This window comes from Triticum aestivum, chromosome 2B (genome assembly GCF_018294505.1).
Source record: "Triticum aestivum cultivar Chinese Spring chromosome 2B, IWGSC CS RefSeq v2.1, whole genome shotgun sequence".
Classification (NCBI taxonomy): Eukaryota; Viridiplantae; Streptophyta; class Magnoliopsida; order Poales; family Poaceae; genus Triticum; species Triticum aestivum.
The window spans coordinates 118,386,567-118,404,520 of record NC_057798.1 but is presented as its reverse complement, the minus strand read 5'-3'; the positions used below and the strand labels follow the sequence as shown (position 1 = coordinate 118,404,520).

At 47.7% G+C, this 17,954-nt stretch overlaps 2 protein-coding genes and 1 pseudogene across 2 annotated transcripts; 2 read left to right on the top strand and 1 right to left on the bottom strand.

Annotated features, from left to right (window-relative positions):
• Positions 1 to 1,540: 1,540 nt before the first annotated feature.
• LOC123040745 (momilactone A synthase) lies at positions 1,541 to 3,230 on the top strand. The gene is made up of 2 exons (XM_044463507.1): positions 1,541 to 1,698; positions 1,823 to 3,230. Exons 1-2 carry the CDS (start codon positions 1,670 to 1,672, stop codon positions 2,730 to 2,732), a joined length of 939 nt encoding a protein of 312 aa, XP_044319442.1. The 5' UTR covers positions 1,541 to 1,669; the 3' UTR covers positions 2,733 to 3,230.
• A 3,097-nt stretch (positions 3,231 to 6,327) lies between these two features.
• On the top strand, positions 6,328 to 10,469 carry LOC123043817 (probable membrane-associated 30 kDa protein, chloroplastic). Its single transcript, XM_044466408.1, has 11 exons — positions 6,328 to 6,615; positions 7,275 to 7,403; positions 7,494 to 7,604; positions 7,869 to 7,933; positions 8,018 to 8,099; positions 8,383 to 8,457; positions 8,624 to 8,694; positions 8,776 to 8,858; positions 9,565 to 9,629; positions 9,710 to 9,784; positions 10,029 to 10,469. Exons 1-11 carry the CDS (start codon positions 6,466 to 6,468, stop codon positions 10,122 to 10,124), a joined length of 1,002 nt encoding a protein of 333 aa, XP_044322343.1. The 5' UTR covers positions 6,328 to 6,465; the 3' UTR covers positions 10,125 to 10,469.
• A 1,582-nt stretch (positions 10,470 to 12,051) lies between these two features.
• Positions 12,052 to 13,049, bottom strand: LOC123043818 (momilactone A synthase-like; annotated as a pseudogene).
• Positions 13,050 to 17,954: the final 4,905 nt, after the last annotated feature.

The following is a 17,954-nucleotide window of genomic DNA, read 5'->3' as shown; positions in this document are numbered from 1 at the left end:
TTTGAAATTCGAGACCACTTTTTTTGAATTTTGTGATATTATTTTATGAAGTCATGATTATTTTTGAATTCATGAACATTATTCGGATTCTTGAATATTTAAGAAATCCTGATTTTTTTTTGAAATTTGTGAACATTTTTTTAATACATGAACATATTTCAGTTTCATGAACAATTTTAGAAATTCAAGACCATTTTGTGGTTTTGTACTTTTCTTTTACAAATTCATGATTATTTTGAATTCCTGAACATTATTTGGATTCTTGAATATTTAAGAAATCCCGATCATTTTCTGAAATTCGTGAACAATTTTCAAATCCATGAGCAATTTCTTTAATTAATAACTTTGTGCAAAATCCTGATCATTTTTTCTGAATTTTAGATTTGTGAACAGGCACATGAGCCAGACCAAATCATGCGCGGAGGTGGGAGGGGGTGCACATTCGCTCAGTACCCAGCCAAAACCTCAAACACTAGTCTACCTTTAATTTTTTGTAGGGAAAAAGAATATCTCATAACTCAAGGAGGCTTCTCAGCCATAGCTAGGTTTACAACAGAGTCCAACCCAGCAAAAAGCCACACCGCGGTATGAGGGGTGCGACGACCGTAAGCGGCCAACTCATGACTACTATTATTCTGTGAGCGGCTACAGCGAGCAAATAAAAATCTCTCTATCATCGGTATCAGCTAAGCTTCGGATCTCCTCTATGAGAAAGTGGTGCCTCGATCTATCTCTCGTGCGCGATGTGAGCAACGTCACCGCCTCCGCACTGTCTAGCTCAACTATAATTGGACGTTCTGTTCGGTGCAAGGCCAACTCCAGTCCTTCTCGACATGCTGCTAGCTCCGCCTCCAAGGCACTCTCACATGCACGGAGTTCTCTACATGCAATATAGATGATCTCACTTCTATCATGTCAGAGAATCATACCTCCTCCAGCCGCACCCGTAGGAATAATAAAGCTGCCATCTTGGCTGCATCTTGGGGCTAGAGATGACCGGAGCTGCTGGTGGTGAAGCAACCACCACCATCTTCCCTTTCACATGGTCTCCCGAAGAGTGTTGATTAATGCACAAGAGCGAAGTAATATACCCATGGAGGAAGCGGCGGGAGGCTTCAGTCGGAGGAGGCATTTTGTCATGTGTAATCTCGTTGCGCACATGCCAACTCCGCCACATAGTCTACCTTTGATTTTTAAGAGAAACATCCCCATGGGTAGCTTTATTAAAATCAAAGCACCCGTTAAAAGTTCAGAAATAAAAGCAGGAGGTGGGTCTAACAACAAGTTTGCTGGATCGTCACAACCATGTTAGCACACGAGTACCCAGCCAAAACCTCAACCACTAGTGTACCTATATCGTACTCTATCAAACAAAAAACTACTAGTATATCAGATAGATACGCATCTAAAGCTAAGCATGGTTTTTCTTAGACCACTCGTGTGAAACGCGCGCGCGCTCTGATTCCTTCATTGCCTCGTTCATGGCAGCGACTCGTCCATCATCTACCCCCACTGAGTACGTCTTGCTGGATGTCGATTGCTCAACACACACAAGCCAAGCATTATCCACTCAGCATAATTCTGTAGTGCAGATTGTTAGTACTACTATAAAGATATTTCGAGCCTTGGTTACATTTGGGTTTGCCTAGCCTGCTAGAGTCGAGCGAAGATGTTCCGAGCAATGGGCGTCGTCCTCAGGTACGCACACGATGCCATCAAGAATGGGTTTTGGTCTGGTCTTGTACTCTTGTTAGATGGGCAAACCCGCCATTTTTTATGTCCTGAAGCTGCGTTGCTCACCTGCTCTGCTCTGAGGGTGCAGCGCCGCGAGGAGCGGAGTGGCCAGAAGGGCGGGAAGCTCGTCTCGCTTCCTCTCTGGGCCGTCCGATTCTCGGAGGCTGGCCGGGAAGGTGGCCGTCATCACCGGCGCGGCGAGCGGCATCGGCAAGGCGACCGCGGCGGAGTTCGTCCGGAACGGCGCCAAGGTCGTCCTCGCCGACGTCCAGGACGACCTGGGCCGCGCCGCAGCGGCCGAGCTCGGCGGCCCGGACACGGCCTGCTACACCCGCTGCGACGTGACGGACGAGGCGCAGGTGGCCGCCGCCGTCGACCTCGCCGTGGCGCGGCACGGCCGGCTCGACGTCATGTTCAACAACGCCGGGATCACGGGCGGCAACTACGCGGGCGCCCCGATCGAGTCCCTCGACATGGCCGACTTCGACCGCGTCATGGCCGTCAACCTCCGGGGCGTGGCCGCCGGCATCAAGCACGCGGCGCGCGCCATGGCCCCGCGCGGCCGGGGCTGCATCCTCTGCACGTCCAGCACCGCGGGCGCGCTGGCCGGGTCGGGCCCCCACGCGTACAGCGTCTCCAAGACGGCCGTCGTCGGCATGGTGCGGTCGGCGGCCGCGGAGCTGGCGGCGCGCGGCGTCAGGGTCAACGCCATCTCGCCGTACGCCATCGCCACGCCCATGGGCGCGCGCTCCGTGAGGGAGATGCTGGGGCTTCCGCCGCGGGGTGCCGGCGACGAGGAGGAGGAGGAGGAGCTGGTCAGGCGGGTCTTCGAGGAGGACCTCAACGAGATGGGCGGCGGCGTGGTGCTGCGCGCGGAGGACGTCGCGAGGGCGGCGGTGTTCCTGGCGTCCGACGATGCCAGGTACATCACTGGGCATAACCTCATGGTGGACGGCGGGTTCTCCGTGGCGAACCCGCTCAACGTGCCGGCGAGCTGAGGACGGCGAGAATCGTGCCGGGTTACAAGAAAATTGCCAAGGAACAGAGCGAGCGAATAATGTCTGTTCAGACTTCAGACCAATGGCGGCGAGTAAAAAACATGCCCATGCCCATATTTTTCGATGGATAAACAACGGACGGTTCAACACATTTATGAAATATACTTTTGACAGAAATATGAAATTGAACTTAGTTTCATGGGTCAAATAAAAGAGATTCAGCCGTTCAATTCCCATGGTACACTGGTGCATTTTCTTAAGGTAGTATAATCCAATTGAACTGCTTCCGTACACACCTCGGATGGTTTCCACGTTGATGGGAATACACACGTCTGGAAGGAGCCGAGGACGGTGAGGATGGTCACAATGGGCAAGAACATAAGCTAGTAACTTACATACTTCCCTAGACTATGTTACTACCTTCATAGTGGGTAGGAACATCTATATAGTGTCATGCAACGATGTATTTATTAGGTTATAAACTCATTGTTTCTTGAAGTGTGTGATGTTCCGGTAACTTAGCTAGTTACCACAAACACCTCTCTCTTCATTAAATACGTGCCACATAAGCAAAGTTGTATTGAAGTGTGTGATGTTACTCTTAAGTTCCTCCCCACTGTGACCAGCCTGAAGGAAGAGCTTTGTTCGTTCTCAAATAGAAGCCGGCTCGCCCTGAGAATCGACCCATTGACGCCAAAGAAGAACTAGGAGGAGGACAAGACAAGAGCTCAGTGGTTACGAGGTGCACGATGAACGAGGACACCTTCATGAAATGGCAACAACTTCAGTCTACCGAGTTGACCAAGGGAATGAATCACTATGGCGCCCTGAAGACCACTATGGAGACAACAATGTGGTCATCAGCATCGCCGAGAGTGACGACAATGCCATGTTGGATGAGGAGACATTCGATCTTTAGTACTAGGAGGTTGTAAGGTCCACAATCTCGTATCCTCCTCACGATACGCTCCTGCCTCTTCCCGAGTCGCCCCCCGTGTGGCGGCCGGGAGGCTCCCAGATCCCATCGCCCAGCCTCCCCTTCTCCTCCTCCTTCTCCCTCGCCGCCGCCCGAGGGCGCGGCAGGGCGAAGCCTTGCCGTCGCCGGCGGCGGCAGGGACTCGGGGCCCTCCCGTTCGTGAGGGGTTGGCGCGGGCCGACGCCCCCGGGCCGGAGCGTGGTGTTCGGCCGGACATCGCGGCGGGGGGTGGCGGCGCTCCGGCGATTCCATACCTCCACGGCAGGCGACTTCAAGGTCTCGGGTGTCGGGGTCGTCAGGGACGGCGGCGGCGCGACCGGATCGGTGGCGGCACTGCCGGATCAGGGCCCAGGCGTGGGCTTGGTCTGCGGGTCACGGTCGGCGCGATGGCGAGTGCGGCACGTTGGCGGCTTGGCGGATCTGCGGATTCCATCCTTGTTTGGTCCTTGACGACGCGGGCAACTTCGGGGGAAACCCTAGATCTCCTTGGGATCAAGCGATGACGGTGCTTTTGCGTCGTAGTCCCTCTTCAGGGCATCGTTTTGGAGTTTGCTCCGGTTGAAGGGACCGGGCGCACGCCCCGTGGCGCAAGTGCCGATGAAAATCACGCCGACTACGGTCGTGGCGGACGATGGCAACGTCTTTGATGTCGTTTCCTTGTCGAGGCATCGTCGTCGTAGTTTGCGTCATCAGGCTCGGGATGCTCCGGGGGAAACCCTAGATCTGGATCTTCCGGATCGGACGATGATGGCGTTCTCTGTATCGCTTTCTCTCCTGGGGGCATCGTTTTGGAGCAAGTGATGGATGGAGGTGGCAAGAGGAGGAGCGGTGTTACATCTACCGCAAGGCCGATGATAGATCACGGTGGCATGGCGCTGCGGCGTTTCAGCGATGGGCGATCATGGATGGACACGCGCAGGATGGTGGCGTTGTCTGGAGTCATGGTGGCGTCGACGGCAGGCCTGGCAAGGTTGATGCAGCAGTACAACACTGAAGATGGATTGGCGACAGGTGGCTGTGGCGGCCTCATACCGGGCAGGTGTCCTGGTTGAGGAGTGCGCCGGACTGATGGGTGCCCATACCCGGCAGGCGTCCTGGTTGGGACCTCAGGTCTTAGATCTTATGTTTGGATGCGAGGTTTGTTTGGTATTAGGCCCAGACTATCCGCATCCCTTCATCAACTGGATAGGAGTAGCGACAGATGTTGCCTAGACGATGACTTTAGTTTTACTGTTGTATGACTTTATAAGGTTTTGTGTGAATAATTAATAAAGTGGCTGCATGCATCGTCCAGATGCAGAAGCCGGGGGTCCTCCTCCTTTTCAAAAAAAAACTAGGAGGTTGTAGGTACTAGAGGTGGTCTAGAGCTTCCTGGAGCACACCAACTCGCAGCTCACAGGCTACTCCATGCCCGCGAAGATGCCAAGCATGTTCCGGATGAAGCTTGCAGCACTAATAATTATTCCTTTATTCATTTTGATGACAAGTATTTTCAAACGAAAGAAGTACCAGGTAATTAAGAGATAAATATCATAATTCGTGTGATGGATGAAAATACTCTTTCAACAAATTTTTTTTGGGGGGCGGATCAAAGCACACCCCAATATTGGAACTGGAATAGAGTGACACGACGTCGCCAAGTTGAGTGTCTCATTAGAGGAACAAAAATTATCAGGAATAGTAATACGATGGTTGGTTGGAGGATCGTGATAGAGTGAAAATCATTTTAATTTCTTCTACAAAAGCTTTGGATAAGGATGTTTTGGTCACCGTACAAAGAGCGTGATCTTGAGCTCTAACCAACATCGTGTAATGATATGATATCATAGATATTTGAGACATTGTCTTCATGGCCACAATTCGACATCGAGTTGCCAAAGATTTTACAACTTTCTCGTAAGATAAAACTCACGTCTGTTTTTCCATAATTGCTTTCTTTGAACCTATGACCGAACCAAACACAAACTGATGAAACCCGTTAGCAAAGCCAAATTGTCCAATTACCGAACCCGAAGAAAGAGACGGTTGGTGATAGTTGATTGCTGGTTTTATGATAGCTAACCAATCTTGCCGATAATTGTTACATTGACATGATGTATTGTGCTGTCTAATTTGTTTTTAGGGAGGACTATTATGGATAGCTTTATTAATTATAAAGTAATGGTGCATTGTCTACGAGTTTTAGTAATCAGACAATCTAGAGGCTCGTCCACGTCCATCGATAAACTAGCGGAAATATTTTCAGTGCATGTCGTATGATGGGAGAGGGATGGCAAACGAACCCCTTTTGATGATAGTTTTAGTTTTGAGATGAGATCAAACGGTGACAATTTTAAATAAAAGATTGCCGTCTCTAACAGAAACTGTCATATCGCTCTAAAAAACCCGTCATTCCCACAACTAAAACTACCAGCGAAATCGTTCGCAAATGCCACCCTTTATGACGAAAGCGAAAGTTCACAAGTTAAGAGAAACAAGAAGTCTTATTAAAAGAGAAATTAGCTAGCACATGTCTGTTTTTGATTTCAACGTTTGGATACTACTGTACATACATTGTCAACAGGGATATTTATTATAGACAAAAAAGATCTGATTTTCCATTAAAAACAGAAAGAAATGTGAGAAAGATAAGGTTTAGGCCAGGCCAGCCACAACTTCTCCCTCGCTGTGCACCACCGTTCCCGAGCTCAGCCGTGCCCCGCCTCCTCCCTGCCCTACCTCGCCGGCGCCGCCGCTCCTTCCACCCCACCGCCCCTCATGCTCCTCTCGGTGCGCCGCCTGCCCGCCACTCCATCCCGCCCAGCGGCCCACCCGCACATCTCCCCTGCGCCGCCCACCCTCCGGCTCCGGCGACAACATGGTCGAGTGGCGGTGGCGATGGCGAGGACGGCGTCAACGGCGCCTGTGGTACGCCGCTCCTATCTTAATAATCGAACAGGGGATGATGGGATGAAATTCGAACCCCAATCTAGATATATCGGTGGGGGGATTCGACTGTGGCCCGAGCCAATCCTGTAATGGAGCTTTGAGCTGTGCAAGCAGCCTGCTCCCCGACCCTGATCAATCCTGCGTATCCCTGATTTTGAATAAGATGCATGGGTCATAGCTTAGCTAGTACTAATCTCGACCTGAATAAGTAGCAGTGCATGCTGCAAAGCATAGGATTTCATTCATTATCCATGCACACATGCTGTATATTGTAGACAATTAATTCTATTGAACATTCAAGGAGGCATGGAGTCTAATGTTATTCAGAAGTAGACCAGTTTCCCCAGAAGAATCTTCAAATGTTTCATCCGTCTTCTGAGTTTAGCGCTTGATGATCAACTGATTCATGCGCATGTCTAGTTTTCATCGCATCGCCATTGACTTGGTAAATTATAACCGTACAAGTGCGCGCTAGGCCTTGCCATTTAACGTTTGATTTTTTTTAAGTGTGTGCAAATTAAGCTCCACCACGGTGATCATGATTGAGGTTCTGTTGGGTTATTTCAAACTCAAATTGTTCTTTCATATTCTTTTGTTTTTATGAGTAGCTCAAAGCACATTGTGATGACATTGTATAGATAAATTCGCATATCTTCTCGGCCCCCCTCACGTCAAAATTCAGGCTCCGCCGCCAACCAAATGTCAAGAGATATAAGTGCAATGTCATACGGAGTAACCTCTTCGATAGATTAACCAGGGTTGCCAGGGTGAGTGATACCCTTGATCATTACCTCACTATGCATTAGCAAAGTTTTGTATTTAATTAATGGGAGCTCTGTGACCTCTTGGTTATCTAGTCCTATGCAAATGCAGTTATTAGTTCATTTGAAAACCCCGAGAAGATCCTAGATCAGGCGGTTCTGGAGATGAATGATGATTTAATAAAGATGCGGCAAGCCACTGCACAGGTTTGTTGTGACTGTACTTAATCACAAAATTTGATAATTGACAATACATGCTCTTTTTCCCTTTTTTTCAAAATTTTCTGTTTTGTCGTCTTAGATATTCCTTGCTACATGTTCTTTTGGATGTTGATGCTTGTTTGGTTATCTGCCTCTCATGTACCAGATTCTTGTATGTTTGTTGGGCCTCCCTGTATAAATATGTAAATGGAAATGTGAGTGTGTTATCTATTTCATTTTACCTGCTAACATGGATTTTTGTTTTGGAAGGTCTTGGCATCTCAAAAGCGGCTTGAGAACAAGTACACAGCTGCTAAACAAGCTGATGCTGACTGGTAATCATGTTATCTGTAACTCTAAGCTTACTTCGAGCCCTACCATCTTTTCTTTACAGAATGAATATTTTCTTACAATTGTAGGTATCGGAGGGCTCAGCTTGCTCTTCAAAAGGGCGATGAGGAGCTTGCACGTGAAGCCCTGAAACGACGTAAATCATATGCTGTAGGTATCATGTAGATCTAGAGTTTTGGATCAAAGGTCTGCACAGTCACACTATCTAGCTACAGTGTAGGATGTAACTTGCTGTTAGAAAATATAATTCTTTCTGATGGTGTGTAATGTGTTATACCTTTGTACCTTCTTATGGCATTAACATGTATGGTGTATATAGGTGTTACATTTATTTAGTAAAGATCTTACATGTTTTTAGAAGCAAAGTTCTTGCATGCAATGTATGTTAATTTGAATATTAAACTCATGATTATTTGTTTGTTTCTGTACTTAGGACAATGCAAGCTCCTTAAAGACCCAGCTTGATCAGCAGAGGAGTGTTGTTGAAAATCTTGTTTCAAATACCAAGGTGAACATAATGGCTGGAATGCTCTTTTCGCTATGTGCATTATGCCTGTCATATAAATCTATATCTTTCTGGGCGCACGTGCAGCACAGGCTGGACAGTATGTATTCACATTTAATAGGTATTTGTTATGCACCTTTGTTAACATATTGATTACATCATTTTGTAGCTTCTTGAGAGCAAAATAGCAGAGGCCAGGCAGAAAAAGGATACCCTAAAAGCCCGTGCTCAATCAGCCAAGTATGCGTCTTTCCTTTGTTGATTATTTGCCCATCTGCTACTTCATAGTTTGGATGCTCTGACAATTGGCCTTTTTTACAGAACTGCAACAAAAGTGAGTGAAATGTTGGGAAATGTGAATACAAGTAGTGCCCTGTCGGCATTTGAGAAAATGGAGGAGAAAGGTATTCTCTTCATTACTGATTTTGTCTCACCATCGTTTTTTTCTTTGTGTAAAGTATCATGTCCATGTTTTTGTGGTGGCTATGGACAATAATTTCGGCTTAGGCCAGAGGTCATGCTCTATATCAAACATAGACATAGATATCTTTATTGTTACGGTTCAAGTTAAAGCATCTCAGTATACAACTACAAGCTGCCATACTAAGCAATAAACACTATAGTAGTCAGTAAGTTACCTTTATGAGCGAGTAGAGGCTGGAACCTCAAAATGTTATCAAATTAATATCAGTGCCAAAATATTCATATTGCAGCAGGTAGCAATTAGAACCCTCTTTTATTGCTGGCTGTGGCATCATAGAAGCACATTTCAATGTTTGTTTTACTTGCCTTTTTTGGGTGGTAATTTTCTAGCGATGAAAAGTTCAGCCACTTGCACAACCACACATAACTTCGAACACGAGAACGAAATTTGAGTTTTTATAATAATTGTTTTGATTGGCATATGGTCTGATTTCTCACTGGAGTTGTTCTGAGCATGACCTTGGCAAATTATGTCTTTAATTCTTCTTTTTCGTATGTTTTTCAATTGGTTAGAATGGCATATGCACTAGCCTCTCTTATTGGTTGTGTTCCTCAGTGGCAAGTGATATCTCATGGAAAATTATTTGAACACTTTTTTCTTACAAGTAGTGTTTTTTATGCTTTTAGTTATGACGATGGAATCCCAAGCTGAGGCACTTGGTCAGTTAGGAGCAGATGATCTAGAAGGAAAGGTATAATTGGACACTGCATACTTATTAGTAACATTCCTTTTGGTAATAAGATCTGACCACCAGTATTTATTTGTGGGCAGTTCGCTATGCTGGAGACTACATCGGTTGATGATGATCTTGCACAAATGAGAAAAGAACTGTCTGGGAGCTCTTTGGTATGCGTCATTTTTCTGTACTCAAAACTGTAATTGACTTCCAAGTTAAAACCTGTGTGTTTTAGATTTTCCTCTCTTCTGCTTGCATGTGCACTATGGCATGCACATAATCATGGGAGAAATAGAGTAAAATATGCAAACATGGATCATAAGCTGCGAACCAACTAAAAATGAAATAAAATAATCTATTAAGTGTCTCCTTTTCATTCCATACTGCATGACTATAATTTCATGTCAACGGCAGAAAGGTGAACTTCCTCAAGGTAGAACCGCTACTCCTCGAGACAGGGATATCGAGAGGGAGTTAAATGAGCTGCGGGAGAAGGCCAACGATTATTAGATTTTACAGGACATGTCCGTGCACCGGGCTGGATGAGATCTCCTCAATCAGAGAACCCCAGAAGAGAGTATAGCCTGCAGATTTGTCCAATGCGCGTTTGAACCTTCAGTGCATGTTCCCTTTTGTGATAAAGGTACGAAGGTGTCGATGCGCGAAAGATTCTCTGCATTTTTCCTGTGAATGACATTGTACAGTTAACCATTACCTCAGTGTAAATCACTAATATTTATAGAGCTTAGCCGAGAGCCTAAATTGTCCACCCTTGTGTACCTTATACCATTTGGTTGGTGCCATAACATGTATGAAAAATATGACCCAATGATCCAGTTGAATTCTGATGCTTCAGCTCGAACGCAAGTCAGGAGATGCCAAACTTACTGTCCTGATTGTACATCCGTAGCTCCTTTTGGAGTTTGGACTCTGTAGATCTGCCTCTCAGTTCGTAATTAATGGTGCTTGTATCACCTCAAATATTGCCAGGAAGATGTTTAAAAAAGGATGCAGCAGCTGATGCTCCACACAGTAACAAAGTTGATCTCAGTATTGAGACACAGCTCTCAGCTTTGGGCAGGTTCTCAGGTATGGAACCTCGGGTAGAGATCGAACCCATTTTAGGTGGATACGACCCGCCATATTGAGTTTATCCAATATTTCCTTGAACTGCTAAAACGTCATATATATTATGTATATACTCCCTCCTCCTCATAATATAAGAGTGTTTTTGACACTATACTAGTGTAAAAAATACTTCTATACTCCCTCCGTTCCTAAATATAAGTCTTTGGAGACATTCCACTATAGATCACATACGGAGTAAAATGAATGAACTACACTCTAAAATGCATCTATATACATCCGTATGTGGTCCATAGTAAAATCTCTACAAAGACTTATATTAAGGAACGGAGGGAGTATTATGGTACAGCACCCATACAGTAACAACTGAACTGGGCTCCTCTACAGTAATGTTATTACTGTATGCATGCTGTTGCTCTCAAAATCCACGTCGGTTTCAATCCAAAGGCTCTCTTTCATCTGCCTCTATCATGTTATTAATCAAAAACAAAAATTGTAACGAAGCCGGAAGAATGGCGGTCCTCCGGCTGGTCACGCCGGTTAGCTTAGCTGTCAGCGTGCATGTGAAACTGGAACGCACGGCGGCGCCGCGGCCAGAGGCCAGGAGCTCGCCGGCCTTGTAAATGGCCTGCATGACCGGAGCATAAATTCCTCAAGGAAACCATCTCCAGTTCTTGTAGCCCTACGATTGTTGTCTGGGGCTACCATGGAGAAGAAAGCTAGCTGGTTAACAAGTGGAGGATGAAAATGCAAGAGTTACTTGGTCGATGCATGAATTACTTAGCATTGATCTAACAAATGCTGCAGGTATGGTGACGGTATCTTGTTTCGGTAGCCGTGCGACGCTTTGTTTGCAGGTTCGCAAGCTCTGGACATAGGAGTAGATTGGAGTACCATAATATCAGGAGTGAGGTGCTCGAGTTGAAGACCCAAGCAAATTTTGGTTTTACCCAAATTCTTTCATTTCAAATTCTGCAGATGGCTTACTCCCGAGATCTTGCGATACATGTAGTGACTATGTCCATCGGGACACATGAAGGCGATAAATAGTGACTTCTGTTTTACACATACATGTTGTGTTTTGCTATGGATTTAGGGTACTGAGATTTCGCGAGAAACTTTCATGTAAATATCTTAATCAAACAAGCATAAAGACTATGTTCATCAACTGCATGGATAGATGATTTTGGCGTGTCACCGATAAGATATAGGAAAGTGATTCCACTTACATAATCCGACTAAAACAACAACAACAACTAGTACTAGTAGTACTCCAGAGTAAATCACATAGCGTTCGCCCATGGACTCTTGCTGCGCCGTTGCCGGCTTGTATCGTCGCAGATCGACTCTCTTATTGCGCCGGTGCCGGGTTGATGAGCCCCTTCCCCACCGTGCACCCGCCGTCGACGACGAGGTTGTGCCCGTTGACATACCTGGCCTCGTCGGACGCCAGGTACAGGGCGGCCCTGGCGATGTCCTCCACCTCCAGCACCGTCCCGCCGCCCATCTCGTTCATGCCGGTCTCCACCACCCGCCTCAGCTCTTCCTGGCTCGCCTCCGGGAACAGCTCTGCCAGCCCGCGCAGCCCGAACTGCGTCGCTATGCCATGCGGCGAGATGGCGTTGACGCGCACCCCGTGGCGCCCCAGCTCCCCGGCAAACGAGCGCACGGCGGCGATGACGGCGGCCTTGGAGATGCTGTACGTGGGCGCGATGAGGCCGCCCAGCACCCCCGCGGTGCTCGCCGTGCAGATGATGCACCCGCTCCGGCGCGGCACCATCACGCGCGCCGCGTGCTTGATCCCGGCGACCGCGGACCGGGCGTTGGTGGCCATGGTGCGATCGAAGTCGGCGAGGTCGAGGGACCCGACGGGGTGCTTGGCCATCCGCCCGGTGACGCCGACGTGGCTGTACATGACGTCGAGCCGGCCGTGGCGCGCGACCGCGAGGTCGACGGCGGCGGCGATCTGCGCCTCGTCCGTGACGTCGCAGCGGGCTTAGGCGGCGTCCGGGCCGAGCTCGGCGGCGACGGCGCGGCCGAGGTCGTCCTGGATGTCGGTGAGGATCACCTTGGCGCCGTTCCTGACGAACTCCGCGGCGATCGCCCTGCCCATGCCGCTGGCGGCGCCGGTGATCACGGCCACCTTCCCAGCCAACCTCTGGGAGTTTGAGGCCGTGGAGTAGCGGCACTGGCTGCTCTCCTTCCTGCAAGAAACACAGAAATTCGAACGTGAGAGGAAGCATTGTGCACTGTACCTGTACGATCCAGGAACACGCGCCGACCGATTCGGTCTTGTGCAGAATGGACCGACCGTGCGTACCTGAGCACGACCTGCATCGCTCGGAACATCCTGCTGATCGGCGAGCAGGCAGAGAAAGAAAACGCGCACGGCTGCTCTGTCCGACGATGATCAACGGCGCGCAAGTTGGCATGAACTTCGATGATGGACGACGCGCAATTTTATAGGAACAAATTAAGGGAGCAGCCCGCCACCTCAATCGATGATTATAGTAAGTGCAAGTTGGCATGCATGCCCTCGTACACAGTGAGGTTACCATTGACTGCACGAGATTTCGAGTTTGACGGCTTCAGTGCACGCGATTTTATACACTCGATTAGAGCATCTACATCCGGGCCCCTAAACTGGTCTCATCTACAGCCGGACCCACTAAACTGGTCTCAAATGCTCGGGCGGGTCGTTCAATTACTGACCGATCACGAAAATGTGACCCAGTCGGACGCTCAAACATGCGTCGAACGCCCGGGCTGTCCGACGCCCCTTATATCCAGCCCAAATGTTGGGCGGATATGGAGCTGTCCGGGTGCGCTCGGCCGGAACCGACACACCAGTCCGGCCCACCCCGACCCCACTCCGTCCCTACAAATATCCCCAATCCGGAAATCCTACCTCAACCGCTCTCGATCCGTCTCTTCTTCTCCCCTCTGATTTCTCTGATTCTATCCACTTCGACGACTCAGACGACCATGTCAAGCGCCGACAGCCACTCCGACTCCGACTCGGACGAGGAGCTGGCACTCCGCATTGCCCTCAAGAGGTCCAAGGTGGACATGGGTGGCACTTCCGGATCGGCCGCCTCACTTCTCCCCCGTTGGCCCCAGTGAGGACGTCGACGTTGGCTCCTCCCGGCTGGCCCGTGTGCAGCTCGGCGAGGGCTGCATAGTCTGCGCCTCCCCCATGCCGTCCCCTGCCCCCGCCCGGCTGCTGTTCCCACACGGGCAGCGGTGGGTGCTTGTGCCCGACCAGCCAGCCCGGATGCGCACACCGGAGTCGGAGGCACGTGCCGCCTGCCGCGAGAGGGAGCGGGCAAGGGAGAGGGACGCGGCGGAGAGCTCTGTCGCCCGCCGCCGCGGGTTACCGACGGAGCCCGATGAGGACGAGCGGCTCCTCGTGTAGGTCTATTGCCGGTCGCTTACGACGGCGGAGATAAACGCTCGGCGGCTCCGCCGGAAGAACGCGAAGGCCAAGGAGAAGGTGACAGAGGCGGCTTGGCTGGAAGCTCAAGCGGCATCAGGACCGGGCCATCTGGCGGCTCAAAGGGCTCATCATCATCTCCTCCCCCTCCTCCTCCGACGACCATGACTCCTCATCCGACGAATCAGACGATCCTCCACCAGCCATCGACGGCTACAACCGTGTCGGCGACCGGAAGGGGAAAGGGCCGTTGAGGAAGCGGTGAAGATCCGCTTTCTTCAATTTAATTTCAAGTATTATATGTAGTTTAAAGTTGTTCGTCGTTTATGTGAACTTTGGTGGTCTTCTCAACATCCATTCGTGATCTTTTGGTGAATGCATTGTGCTTGCCTATGTCCGTTTGCTGATGTACGTAGTTTGATCGATGTTGCATGGTTTAGTATGAATACGGGGATCGGATATGAGATACATGGATGTGGACGACACGATTTGAGGAGTGACCGGTCGGGCGTTTTAGGGCCCGAATTTGCCTAGTCCAGCTGTAGATGCTCTTAGCTCCGTGTTTACGCAACAAGGTGACATCACGGAGGAAGTAACATACATGGTCGACTAGTATACTTGTGTATTAAGTTTCGTGAGTAATGACACACGTGATATTCTTAGTGAAAAAAATACATGCAAATTGCATTTTCAAATGTAACTACGATTTTGTCATCTTGCCTAGAATAATCGACCAAGTTTGATACCCTAAAATTTTAAAATTGTTTGGTTTTTTTTCTAGTATTTTTTTGCTTGATTGTATAATTCACGTGTGTGTGTGTGTGTGTGTGTGTGTGTGTGTGTGTGTGTGTGTGTGTGTGGAAGCATGTTCACATATGAATTTTTGGTGATTAAATAAGCTATTGTCCATGCTAGTAACACATGGGACACACAGATGCTATGCAACAAACAGCATTGCCATTACTTTCCGTATAAGAACATTCATAGGAAATTCAAAATTTCGTTATATCTGTAAAAAGGTTCATCGATGCAAACGAGGATACAAGAGATAACGATGTATAATCTCCACATGCATCCTACAAGCTACGATCGAGCACAGGTCGGTGTTTCCCAGAAGTAATGTAAACTTAGCAAGATGTCAAGGTAGCCAAATGTCAACTTAGCAATGTAGTGTACCAAGATAAGTTTAGTACTAGTAGTTCATACCCTATAATTTGCGGTAGGAATTGCTGCATTTTTCATGCATCCTATTTTTATTGTGTCACTGAATCATGAATATATTAGTTTTTTAAGAACCTCAACGTGAGGGCAGGGGGTTCCCGCCTTTCATTAAGAACAAGAGAGATGATCAGTTCATAAAGAAAATCGGACCCAAAACCTAACATTTTTCCGGTTAATTAGGAGAACCAAGTAAAAAGTCCAAAACAGAACAATGCACTAGATCTTGGAGATAGGGTAAACATAAATGCAACATCAAGGGACCTTTTCTATGCGCTGACATGGGTAAATGTTGCTGATTGGCGGATGGAAATATTTTGGCATGCTAGGGGATCCTCTAACATTGAGAAAAAAAAGTTAGAGAAGCTACATTACCCTAACGTTCCTTCTTTCAATCCATATGATTATGGCTAAAACGACTTAAATTACTTTGCAAATTGATGATCCACTATGTACATTTATAGTAATTACATACAAATAAATTGATGGTGAAATAAAATTAATTTAAAATTATTTATATCTACAGTTAATAGCAACAGTAAACAACCTGTTAACTACCTACTAATAGTCCATAACTTTCCGTCTTCATTTTACCCTAAACTATCACTGTAGCACCGTGACTTTCCTTCTGTATGTAGAGGATCCGGTTACACCCTGTAGCTTGGGGGAGTGCAAGCTAAAGGATGTTGCCCGTCCATCTTAGCGATCTCAGAGTCCACTAATGGGATTGTCAAGAGCACCATGTCGGGCGAGATTTGGATAAGAAATACTAACACCTCTGCTGGTATGAATATAACTCAACTGCAATAGTTTTTTTTCCCTTTGGATGATGCTACAGGAGGTCAATCTTACCGGTGAGGTCGCCGACACTAACGTGGAAGCTCACCTTGAATGGTAACTACACCACCGCCTCAGCCTATCATGCTCATTTTGAAGGTACGGTGATGACGTCCATGAGACCAGTCATTTGGAACAATTGCCCCCTCCCCCCACCCAAATGCAAATTCTTCGCTTGGTTGATCATGGAAGATAGAGTTTGGACGCCGACGCCCTCCAGAGAAGAGGATGGCCAAATTGTGGGCTTTGTCAACTTTGTAGGAGGAGCCGGAGACTTTCCCTCACATTATATCCGGGTGCCATCTCTCCATTCGCGTTTGGAAGATGGTTCGAGATTGGATTGACCTAAAATTCTTGAATGTTGATCACTGGGTAAACTTCAACTCGATCTCAGAGTGGTGGCTTGCGGTGACTCATCCATCAGGCAACCGGAGTAAATCGATGGCCACATTTATCATGCTTGTCGCTTGGAAGCTATGGAATGAAAGAAGTGTGCGTCTTCCCAAGCCACTCTTTAATGCGGTCAATCATTTTTGCTAAGATTCAACGAGAAGTTTCTGGTCGGTCGACCGCCGGGGCTAAGGCTGGTTGTAATGATAGTATCATAGCTAGTATCATGCATGCCAACTAGGCAATTTTGATGAAGTGTCATAGAATTAAATGAAGAAAGAGAGAGTTGAGTATCATATTATGATACCGTATCATAATAAATGATATACTACTATGTGTCATGCATGACAATAAATAAATTACTACATGTGTAGGATCTAGAAGTATGTCTAGAGGGGGGGGTGATTAGACTACTTGACCAAATAAAGACTTAAACTTTTCCCAATTTTAGTCTTTGGTAGATTTTAGCAAACTTAGCACAAGTCAAGCAATCTTAACACAATTCAAGCAAGCATGAAAAGAGTATATGAGCAGCGGAAAATAAAGCATGCAACTTGTAAGAATTTAAAGAGAAGGGTTTGGAGATTTCAAACGCAATTTGGGACATGGTGATTTTTGAGCCGTGGTTACGATAGGTGGTGCTATCGTACATCCACGTTGATGGAGACTTCAACCCACGAAGGTTAATGGCTGCGCGAGTCCACGGAGGGCTCCACCCAAGAAGGGTCCACGAAGAAGCAACATTGTCTATCCCACCATGGCCGTCGCCCACGAAGGACTTGCCTCACTAGCGGTAGATCTTCACGAAGTAGGCGATCTCCTTGCCCTTACAAACTCCTTGGTTCAACTCCACAATCTTGTCGGAGGCTCCCAAGTGACACCTAGCCAATCTAGGAGACACCACTCTCCAAGAAGTAACAAATGGTGTGTTGATGATGAACTCCTTGCTCTTGTGCTTCAAATGATAGTCTCCCCAACACTCAACTCTCTCTCACAGGATTTGGATTTGGTGGAAAGAAGATTTGAGTGAAAAGCAATTTGGGGAAGGCTAGAGATCAAGATTCATATGGTAGGAATGGAATATCTTGGTCTCAACACATGAGTAGGTGGTTCTCTCTCAGAAATGGTAAGTTGGAAGTGTAGGTTTGTTCTGATGGCTCTCTCCATGAATGAAGAGGAGGTGGAGGGGTATATATAGACTCCACACAAAATCTAACTGTTACACACAATTTACCAATCTCGGTGGGACCGAATCAACAAACTCTGTCAGACCGATTTCGTAAACCTAGTGACCGTTAGGGTTTTCGGTGGGACCGACATGCAACTCGGTAGGACCGATATGGTTAGGGTTAGGTCATAACGTAATCTCGGTAAGA